This window comes from Octopus sinensis, linkage group LG24 (assembly GCF_006345805.1).
Source record: "Octopus sinensis linkage group LG24, ASM634580v1, whole genome shotgun sequence".
Classification (NCBI taxonomy): Eukaryota; Metazoa; Mollusca; class Cephalopoda; order Octopoda; family Octopodidae; genus Octopus; species Octopus sinensis.
The window spans coordinates 19,821,871-19,833,790 of record NC_043020.1 but is presented as its reverse complement, the minus strand read 5'-3'; the positions used below and the strand labels follow the sequence as shown (position 1 = coordinate 19,833,790).

Sequence of the window (11,920 nt, the reverse complement as noted above, 5' to 3'; positions counted from 1 at the left end):
TCAACAGTTGACTTGTCCAAGACACTGTGTGTTTTATCTTTCATCTTTTTACTTGTTTTAGTCATTAGACTGCTGCCAAGCTGGGGCACCACCTTAAAGAATGTTTGGTCGAATGAATTGACCCCAGAACTTATTCTCTTCTTTAAGCTTGGTACTCATTCTATTCGTCACTTTTACCAAACTGCTAAATTACAGGAAACACACCAGCAGTGGTGGGGACAAACACACTCACACATATGTATGTATATACGACAGGCTTCTTTCAGTGTCTGTCTACCAAATCCACTCACAAGGCTTTAGCTCAAGACAATTACCCAAAGTTTCATGAAGTGGGATTGAACTAGGAACCATGTGGTTGGGAATCAAGCTTGTTACCATACAGTCACATCCTAGAAGAGAGGAAAATTCTAGAAAGTCAGGAGGTATGAGATGATTATATTTATTTCACTAGTTGATATCCATAAGATTATGATCTACATTACACTCTTATGTATTGGTTTACTTTGTGGTTTATAACCTGGTCCACTAAAGAAGCTCTTTTGTGATTACCACTGGATTAGATAAATCTATATATTGCACCTTAAATTTTGATTACACACACACACACACACACACACACACACACACATAAGCACAAAACAAGGTGGTAAAAAATAGTACTCAAATACCAAAGGTAGAGTAATATACTTTTTATTAAAGCTGCAGAAACTTTTCATCACAACTGTCCAACAAATAGGCTCTCACAGCCTCTTCTACAGCAACTACAATGGCCTCTTCACCTCAGAATTTGCCATATTTGTTACCACCTCCAATTACACAATCTTAAAAATGAAGAACATTTGTACACCTGTCTCAGAAATGGTTTTGAGGCCATGAATAGGATACCTTTCATAATATGCCACTTGCTAGATCAGAGCTAGCTAGGTCCAAGTAATACCACCACCATCACCACCAAGCCATTGAGGAAGCATCTGTATGGTTAGTGAATGTGCTATTAATTACAGCTAAATCTCCCCCACATCACACATTACTACATTAGGAAAAGGAAAAGTAGACATGCACAGCTGTGGTTAAAAATTAGGCTTTACAACCGTGTGTTTCCAGTTCAACTCTCTCATTCTTGCCCTAACAGAACATCCAGGATGTGACAACTTGTGAGGAGACTGGTACTTATTTCTCAATTCAGTGGTTTAGAGCAACATGATGAAATGAAGTGTCTTGCTCAAGGCCAGGATTTACACTCCTAAGTCCAACACCTCAACCATTAAGCCATGCACTGTCAGAAACAATTGTTAAGGCAACTTTTTCTGTTTTGAAGAACTGCATGTCCTTTCGGCATTAATCAGTCAGGCCAGCTGGAGCATATTAATGTACTTTGTTCAGAGGTTCATGATAAGGACAAATGTCAGATGTGAACATGAAACTATATGGTCTAAAGTTTAGCCATGTTACCTTGGCAATAGATTAGCAGAACCAGTAGAGCATTAGACAAAATGCCTTGTGGCATTCATTTGTGCTACTCCAAGTTCTAGATTTAAATTCAGCCAAAGCCAATTTTGACTTTATTGGTTTAAATAAAGAACCACTCAAATACTGAAGTTGATTTAACTGATTGCTGCCCCTCCCTCCGAACTATGTTAGAAATCATTGTTGACAAGAGTAACATGAACAGTTTGTTGTGGAGGCTGTTTTCGGATATCCATGACTTGGCAATGGGCTTAAAGATAAATTCTTTAGACACAGAAGCCTTTTTGAGATACATGCAGGATGACAAAATGATTCTGGCATTCCGTCAGAGTCTGAGCTTTGCTAACTTGTGTAGTTTTGTTGAACAACTGTTGTCATATGTAGGACAAATCTGGTTTTCAGCTAAGTCTGTCATGAAGATTGCTCCACCAACATTTTTTGACCAAGAAGGACAGGCAATTTTCTTTTGTTTAGCAACCATGGAAAAAGAAATTGTATACTGTACAAGATTGAAAGAACTGAATTAAAACAATGCTCCCTTTGGTCAAGCCATCAAGTTCTTAAAGTTTGACTTGAAGAAGGAGGTACTGCCTTCTATTGAATTTGCAGAAAGGTGGGTGGGAGTGGTGTGAATAGCTTGGAGGTATGAGCCTGTTCTCGTTGTGTGCTTGTGGAGCAGACTGCCTGACACTGGCCAGATTTGAAATTAGAATGTAAAGGTATGTAACAACTGAAATGTACAAATAATATTTAGTCATAACATAGGCTATAGATTTGAACAGTGGCTGCATTTAATGATACTGATGTCTCCAAGAAGGATAAAAGGCAGAGTCGTCTCTGGGATGGTTTGAACTCACAACTTAAAGGGATACATTAAAATTGCAGAAATTTACAAATGATTTATAAATGATAATTATTTTATGTATATTTTGCTACAAAGTGTAGGGTATGGTAGTTGGTATAACTCCTTTATATACCCATACATTCCCCTCCAGTACTTGACTGGTATATAATGTGATTGATTCCTGAAGAATGGAAAGAAAAGGCTGACTCAGCAGGATTTGAGCCCATAAAGTCAAGGGATGTAACTAAACACCAACAACTATAAATAAAAATTTATTTATACAGTTGTATTTATCATAAATCCGTTATAGTGTTCTATAATTTTTCAATTAGAGACCTAAAAACCATGTTTGAGGAGTGGAGTCATATAGTGGTGATAAGTGAGAGATGTTAACTCAAGATTGTGAGGAGAAAGGGAGATGTTATAGTGATATGTGTGAAATACTCCCTGGTCCAGTGATGTGTAAAATATATCCATACAGCTGCTACAAAGTACTCCTTGATCCAGTTTTGTGTGGAATGTATTTAGTCAGTGCTGATGCAATGTTGTACAATGAAGTACTCCTTGATCAATTGTTGTATAGAATATGTTGATTCACAATAAAGTGCTACAACTCCATCCAATGTTGTAAGGTACTGCTTGAAATAATATTGTGAAGTCCTCTACAATCTCATCTTAGGAAGAATTTCCTTTAATGTGGAGTTCTGAGATATATTTTAATCCAGTAGAATATGCATGTGATATGTGTATCAATCTAGTATTGTAAAATAATCCTTTTAGTTTGGCATTGTGTGGATATTAGCATTCCATAATCCAGTTGCGAGACATGATTTTCACTGATTCTTCTTCTCCAGCTTCTGTCTTCTGAATCTTTGGTATTTTGGTGACAAATACTGTGTTAAACTCACCAAAATATACATGGATAACTCTATTATGGACAAGAACATGTTTGCTAAACAATCTTTTTCACATTATTTTCTGAAAATATAACCAAGCATTTTATGAATATGAACTGAAGATTTCATACAAAATCAGTGAATCCTTACAATAAAAAAGGCGGGGAGAAGAAGGGTCAAAGCAGGGATAAGCAGGAGGATAAGAAAGAGAAAAAATAGCAAGTGAATTTCCAGTTTGATGTAAGAAGAATAGCAGAGAAAGGGGAGGAGGTAATTATTAATTATTGATGTAATTATTACCAGTAATATTAATACCAAAAAATTGTTACTTTAACATTCCTCTCCCATTACTGGATCAATCGTGAGTAAACCACATGCAATCAGTTTGTCAATCTTTTTGCGTATTTCTGGATCTTTCATATACATTGCCATAGAGTTTGGATTATTTTGCATGTCATAAAGTATTTTGCTTATTTCTGGTTCCCTTAGAATGGCTCTCAATTCAGGGTTTCTCTGTATACGCCTTTGGACAACCTCTGGAGCAGTTGTGTCCAGTCCAGCTTCTTCAGAACTGATCTTGTATCCTTTTAAAGCTTCCTCACAGTTACTGTCAATATCTAAGGCCTTTTCATATTCTAGATGGGCTTTTGAAAAGGCCCTCATCTTCTGAAATAGCTTGCCCTTGATAAGATAGGCTTGAATGTAAGTAGGATCAATCCTAGAACAGGATTCTGCATCTTGCAATGATAGTGTATACTCTTGCATCTTCAGGTAGCAGAGAGCTCGGTTGTAATGTCGTCTGACATCGTTAGGACTTCTCTTAATTGCCTCAGTATAATGATTGAGAGCGTTGTTGTAATCTTTCTCTTTGAAACACTGGTTTCCTTTTTGATTTTCTTCTTCAGAAATATCAAAATTGATGTAAGCATTTTTGTGTTGTTCTTCGAGGTCCAGTTCCATCTTCTGAGCAATTTTTATCACTGCAGGATTTCTGTCTTCTATAATAGAATAGTCATAAAACTTCAGGGAATTCTCTAAATCGTTCAGTTTTTCATATGCTTTAGCCAAACGGTAATATGTTTTTGCTAAAGTTTTTCTATCAACCTTATTTTTGGGGTCCAACTTCAAAGCATTTTTGCAAAGTTCTACACATTCCTGGTATTTTCCTTGATCAAGAAACACTGCTGCCTTGTTATTAATTACTGTTATATTATTAGGATCATACTCCAAAGCAATCTCATAATGTTTCAGAGCTTCGTCAAAATTCTTTGCCTTGTATTCATCATTACCTTTAATTTTTTCTTCATCACACAATCTGCTCTGTTCTTTGTTATCCATTATTCAGAGATGAAGGGTTTTCCTCCAAATTAAACAAACTCAAATGAACATGAGAGTCATTGGAAGGTTATTCCAATAAAAATTTACAACTGAAGTCAGTCTGTGAAGAAACATATAATATATTTATCAGTTTGAAGACATTAAGTAGAATATTTTGCTTTTAACAGATGAAGATGACTAGTGAGCTGTATTGAATTTTTGGTGTGAAAAACACCTCAATAACTCCGGCAGAATAATTTAACAACCAATCAACAAAATTATTTCATTCACTAGTTGGTTTTACCTCATAATATAGCTAGATAGCATTAATGATTGCAAACTGTAGCCTGCAGCAGACTGGGGTGGGGGTCAATGAAACACACAATTTGTTGCTATGGCAAGGTTAAGTCCACGTAATGAGATTTCTCTAGATTAATGTTGAGTAAAGAAGAGAAATAGGGTTGAGTGTGGGCAGATTAGTGAAATCCACAATTAGGCTAATAGCATTTAATGTGCCAAGGATTTAACTTAATACAATACTTCAATAGTATGCGCATTTCAGTATTATACATTATTCACTAATATACATACTTCAATATTATACACACTTCAAAGGCAGTGAGCTGACGGAATCGTTAGTACACTGGGTAAAATGATCAATGGAATTTCATCTGTCTTTACGTTCTGAGTTCAAATTTCACCAAGGTCAACTTTGCCTTTCATCCTTTTGAGGTCAACAAAATAGTACCAGTTGAGCACTGGGGTGAATACCACTCTTGGATACCACTCAGTAACTGCACAGACTCATGTGTTGTCTGTGAATCTTGTGACATGTCTGGCCCAGCAGAATTATATATATAGTCTGGTGTAGTCTTAGGCCTGGTCAGTTCATGTCAAACTGTCCTACCCATGCCAGCATGAAAAACAGACATTAAATGATGGTGATGATGATATATATATACACACACACACACACGTGCGTGCACACACACACACACACACGTGCGTGCACACACACCATATTCACACATCTTAATATATCTTTTATCATTTACTTGTTTCAGTCATTGGACTGTGGCCATGCTGGGGTGATGCCCTGAAGGGTTTTAGTTGAATAACTTGACCCCAGTACTATTTTTTAAAGCCTGGTACTTATTCTATTGGTCTCTTTTGCCGAACTGCTAAACTGTGGGGATGAAAATTGCTGGTCTTGTGCCAAAATTTGAAGCCAATATTATACACACTTCAGTATTATACATACTTCAATATAATACATACTTTGCCTGTGACTGTGTGGTAAGAAACTCGCTTCCCAACAATATGGTTCTGGGTTCAGTCCCATTGTATGTCACCTTGGGCAAGTGTCTTCTACTATAGCCTTTGACTTACCAAAGCTTTGTCAGTGGATTTGGTAGATAGAAACTGAGAGAAGCCTGTTGTATATGTATGTGTATGTGTGTGGACAAGGGGGTTTATTTTGTGAATGAGGAAAACTAGATCCGACATACATTGAAAGCATCTACGTTCTTATGACTATCCTTCATACCCAATGAGTAGTATTGATTCAATTATTTCTTTAGACAAACTCATATTCAATTTGTGAAAGAAACAAAAGCAAGAATATGATTGATGTTTCCCATGTATCCAAACTTTATAGTTACCCTTCTATATATGATGAGCATCTTCCAGTTTCCACCTACCAACCATACAGGAATTTAAATTTCAAATATTCATTGAAATTTCAGTCTAAGTTAATTTTAAAGCATTTTTTGGTTTCTATAGATTTTCAACATCCTAGTGAACTGAGTATTAAAAATAAAAATTAAAAAACATTGATAATTATAGGTGCAGCGTTGGTATGTTCATGTTCCTGTAATAGTGTCATTGGCACAAACAACAGAAAAAGAAATAGCAGTCATGTATTTTGAAAAAAAGAAAAAAAGGTCCATGCAATCAAGTTTCTGTCAATGAGATTCTGTTGTGAATTCCATTTAGCATTACACTGTACCATTGTATCGATTTGACAGAATTATGCATTTCTTTCTCTTAATCTCTTTCTCATCTGACCTTCTAGGTATGAGAGACGAAGGCATTTAGTTATCCAGAACATGGGTCCAAAGAAAGGTTATAAACATATAGCTCTTCTGTTAAGAGGGAGATACCTTACTTACTAAACACCTTTAGTACAACTAACCAAACTTTCAACCACACTTTGCTGCTCATTTATGCTTTCCCTCTGCTCAAACTGCAGGCAGAACTGAAGAGATCATTATTCTCATCCAAACCATGTTTGGGTAAGAATACCAATACTCTATTTTTACACTCAATCATAAAAGTTGCTGTAGAAAAACACTTCCCTCTCTACCTTACCACCAAGAGGTAATCCTTTTAGTAGGAAAGGAAAAACCCTGTCCTAATCCCTTTCAGACCTGTCCATCATAAAGGATCTATCTTCTTAGACACATGCAAAGGAAAGGTGTCAGTCCTCCTTGGAAAAAGGAAGGTAGTAAGATGATCTCCACAAGAGAATCAGACAATAGCCAAATCTGTCCAACACATAATAACTGTCAACATAATTCCATAAGATAGCAATGGGCCAGTGCATGGAAAATGGTTTTACCCTCCTCCCCCACCACACCACATCTTAGACCAATACAGTCATACCTGTAGATGACACTTTAGAACTAAAGTCTTTTAGATATTATCCATAATTCCTATCCGGAAAGCCTTACAGAATAGTCTCTGCAGAACATCTTCGATGACATTGTAAATATCTTCTCCACTGACCTACTATAGGACATGTGGATTTGGTAGATGTTTAGCGAGGTGAAAAAGATGAATGTGAAAACATTATAATCTTCTAGTTTCAAACAATTCATGATAGAGAGCATCAAGAAATATGAAGACAAGTTAAAGTTAACTGCCACATTTATTTCATCACTAATAGAAGATACAGCAAACTGGTACACATGACTAATTCTGTCAATAAAAATACGTTGGTTTCTCATGCCACTTGAACATGAAGAAGTGTGCAGGAAAAGCATAAAACATGGCAACAAAAATCTCTGCTGACAATTCTCTCTTCACTGGTATCTCAAAAGAAATTCTTTATTTTTATAGCCATCAGGTGGGCTCAAAACAGACCACATGTTTTCTGTGGTGGCCTGAGCTCTAATTGGATGACTTAAAGCATCCAATTAGCATGAACAAGTGGTCATGTGACCACTTGTAGAAAAACCAATGTAGGAGCCAAAATGGGCCTATTTAAGTCTAGACAACTAAATAATGAAAATAGCATTCACTACAGATGCAACATTGTAGATGTCAAATGTCCATCTTTGGTTTCTGCTCGATCCAGGACTGCAGTTAAGGTAATGAGCTGATGGAAACATGTTGCTGACAAATCATGGCTTCACTTGCTCTTTGTCCTGGAATCTGGCAGATGCTACAGCATCAGCTAATGCTTGTACACCATCAGCCATGTTATTTCATGACGCTTCTTAGAATAGTTCTGGTTGTTGAATCTCTCAACTAAAAGAACATGTCTCTTTCTCTTGTAACAAAGGATCAAACGTTCCAATCTAGTCAGGTATTGCATGGTGGTAAGGTATGTTGATGAAAAAGTAAATCATGTACCCATTGCTCAACCTTCCATTGATAACTTCCTCACAGCACATGAACAGGGACAAGGTGAGAACCAGGGTGGCTGACTCAGGGAGTGGGTCAGTCACTGTGGTTCTCATCTTGTCCCAGTTCATACTTGCATGTTTGAACCAAACTGGACCCCAAGTATTTTAAACATATTTTGAGTTTAGTGATGATCACTAGTTGGTATGACCTCCCTCTGTGCTGAGTTTCAAGCCAACCAGCTTATCTCAGTTAATCTGCATTACATTTCTATAGCTGAATGCCAATCACATACCTGAAATATCAGGCAACCTGATAGTGACATCAGTTTCTTACGTAGGTAGCATGCTCCAATATCTCATATCAAAGGGAATATTCCTCATTACTTCCATATTATGAGTTCATAAGACAAGCAGCACAAAGAAGGTACTGAAGATACCCAAATGAACACCAATTCATCTTATTAGCTAAATTTACTACAGGTATAAATTTGCACCAAAACATGACTCAACCTAACAAAGTCCTTTCAACACACTCCCTATTAGCTATAAACAGGCCAATCAACTAGGCTCATTAAATTCTGTGAACCTTTCGGCAGATTATCCAGAGTTAATCAAATAGAAGTTGATTGTCTTTCCACATGGTTGGTTCACCAGTCTGTTTCATTCTCTCACTAGATTTACAAATACCTACTAATATTCAAATTAGCGAATTTGTTTTTCTTTCTTGGCATACACTTGCAAATCTTTTTAGCTTGATAAGCTTTAACTCTATAGAAAGAACTTAATATCCCACTCTTTAACAAAAAATAAATTGCTGTTTTGCAACATTCCTCTCTTCTCCCCCCCCCCACTTTCTTTGGACATCTGTTGGCTTCCAATCTTTGAAATTTTTCATGATGAATTTAGTTATTCACTTGTTCCAGAAAATTTTTTGAAAAGTGTTACATAGCTTTAAAGTTTGATTATTTTTACATAATCAGAAAACAGATTTGGAAGGTGACATTTTCTGCATGACAACTTTTATCAAACAAAATAAAAGCAATATATTGTAAAAGTTCTTTATTTAAAATCCTGTGTAGTTAAATTAGAACTGATTGCAAACTGGAGGAGGAGAAGGGATAGGATTATTTGTTAGCTGAAAGGACAATGTTATCTTTTTTTTTTTAATTTCTGGGTATATAGAGAGAATGAGCTTGGTTTCTTGACACCTATACTTGTCCAATGGGTGATAGAATCCTGTTCTTAAAACAGTGAAAGAGGGCTCCTTAGACTCGATAATTCACAGAATTTTCTGAAAATCAAAACAAAGGTAAAGCTTCTAGCTTTTTCCAATGATTTAGTATTTAAACTGAACATACCTACACAGTGTGCCCCCAACTTTGTTTCTTCATAACCCAGAAAAAAAATTTATATTTTTTAATGAAATTTTTTAAAAATACACTTCAAATTGTGTACATTCTTATTATATTGGAATTTGTCATGAAAAAACACTTTCTGTAGGTGGGGAGAGGAGTTTCAGAAAATTCACATGAGTTAGCTTTGCTTCCTTATAACTTTCAGAAAAATTGGTACTTTTTTAAATGAAATTTACCTCCTGTCAGTTATATTGGAATTTAATAAAAATAAAAATGGTGAACACACATACATACTGACACATCACAATTTTTTTCGAAATTTTAAGTATGATTCTGTAGATGTACAATGATGTGTACGTATAAGTACACCCATTTTTTTTCATATGAAATTCTGATATAATCCTAATCCACACACTGAAAGGTGTCTGTTGAAAATTTCATATAAAAAAAAAAAAAACGGTAAATTTGGACAAGTAGACACGGTTCACTAGGAAAAAACAAAACTTGGATTTTTCACACACAAACACAAAAATATCTCCAGGATATATGTTCTTGAGAGTGTAGATTACAATTCAGTTTTGTCTTTTACTTGTTTCAGGCAGTGGACTGTGGTCTCACTAGGACACAGACTTGAAATGTTTTGTCAAATAAATCTTTATATTGATAAAATTTAGAAAAACGTTTTTTAGAAGAATTTTATATTATTCTTTATCTCTCCTTAGGTGGCGAGATGGTAGAAACGTTAGCACGCTGGTTGAAATGCTTAGCAGTATTTCGTCTGCTGCTATGTTCTGAGTTCAAATTCTGCTGAGGTCGACTTTGCCTTTCATCCTTTTGGGGTCGATTAAATAAGTACCAGTTACACACTGGGGTGGGGTCGATATAATCAACTTAATCCGTTTTTCTGTCCTTGTTTGTCCCCTCTGTGTGTAGCCCCTTGTGGGACCGACAGATTTAAAAAATAATTTTTTGAACTAAACACTTTCATACTTCTGACAGTGGTAGAATGTGTCATATAAAACATCTTTTACTCTTAGCGTTTTTGAGAAAAGCTTATATTTAGGAAGTTATTTCATGTTAAAGTTCTCATATTTCGGTAATTTCAACCAATCAATGACGTGTATTCAGCTGAATAAAATTACTGCTGTTGTTTGTCAACAACAACTATCGGAGGTGTATATTTCGTTTGTCACTGTTATTTATGACATCGTTCGAGCGTTTGTACTGGTTTTAGCTTTAAGTTTTTAGGATTAGGGTTAGGGTTTAGGGTTAGAGTTAGGGTTTTAGGATTAGGATTAGGGTTTTAGGGTTAGGATTGTCATAAATAACAGTGACAAACGAAATATACACCACCGGAAGTTCTTGTTGATAAACAACAGCAGTAATTTTATTCAGCTGAATACACGTCATTGATTGGTTGAAATTACCGAAATACTACAACTTTAACGTGAAATATAAGCTTTTCTCAAAACGCTAAGGGGTTTGCGGTCCATTAGGAAGGCAGGGTACTTGATTCTATGCGAAAATCCAAGTTTTATTTTTTTTCCTTAGTGAACTGCGTGCTGGAGTACTTGTCCAAGTTTACAAAAAAAAAAAAAACACTTATTTTTCTGAAAGCTATGAGGAAACAAAGCTAACTCGTGTGAATTTTCTCAAAACCCGTCCTCACTCACTGAAAAATTGTTTCATAAAAAAATTCCGATATAATCGAAATCTACACTATCTGAAATGTATTTGTTGAAAATTTCATTAAAAAAATACTCATCTTTCTGAAAAATTATGAAGAAACAAAGTCGTAGGGGGGGGGGGCACACGTATGTAAGTATGCCTTAAACTGAATATATTTTGTATTAAAGATAGCATTTTAAACGGATAAACAATTTAGATTTAAAATGTTATCATTAGTAAAGCGACGGTTATCGAGCCTGTATCTTTAAAAAGGTAGGGTCCATTCTTGAGAAGAAAAAACTAAGGGATGGTCATGGTTAGAACGTCCTTAGTCAGCAACATTAATTATTTCCTTACTCCCCACGTCAAACGTGAATGAGATCAGTGTTTCTCATAGGAGAGGCGACATCTCCTTTGAGTACCTGTTAGGATTGAAAAGGAACGGGATAGACTAATTACCAAATTTAATAATTAACTTGTCCAACACCATAGCGAAGAAAGAAGAATTATATAGATACAAATCCTATTTTGTCGTTAATTGTGGAGGCCAGATCAAAATATTTTATTGATATTTTGAGGTGTGGGGCTCTGTTGTCAGTCTGAGAATCACTCGTCTAAATAGCATCCTCTCGTTCAGATGTGGCGAGTCTCTTATCTGAGATGCAAACAGGAAGAGGTAATTTCCTGTTTGACATTCATAAAATCGGTGATCCAAAAAGTTTATTAAAGTAAAACATTTCATAA

General features: G+C 35.7%; 1 protein-coding gene across 1 annotated transcript; it reads right to left on the bottom strand.

Moving 5' to 3' along the window:
- Nucleotides 1-2,198: 2,198 nt before the first annotated feature.
- Nucleotides 2,199-4,843, bottom strand: LOC115224097 (stress-induced-phosphoprotein 1-like). Its single transcript, XM_036512856.1, has 2 exons — nucleotides 3,521-4,843; nucleotides 2,199-3,442 (listed from the first exon to the last, which is right to left on the bottom strand). The coding sequence occupies exon 1, from the start codon at nucleotides 4,543-4,545 to the stop codon at nucleotides 3,538-3,540; it is 1,008 nt and encodes a 335-aa protein (XP_036368749.1). The 5' UTR covers nucleotides 4,546-4,843; the 3' UTR covers nucleotides 2,199-3,442; nucleotides 3,521-3,537.
- Nucleotides 4,844-11,920: the final 7,077 nt, after the last annotated feature.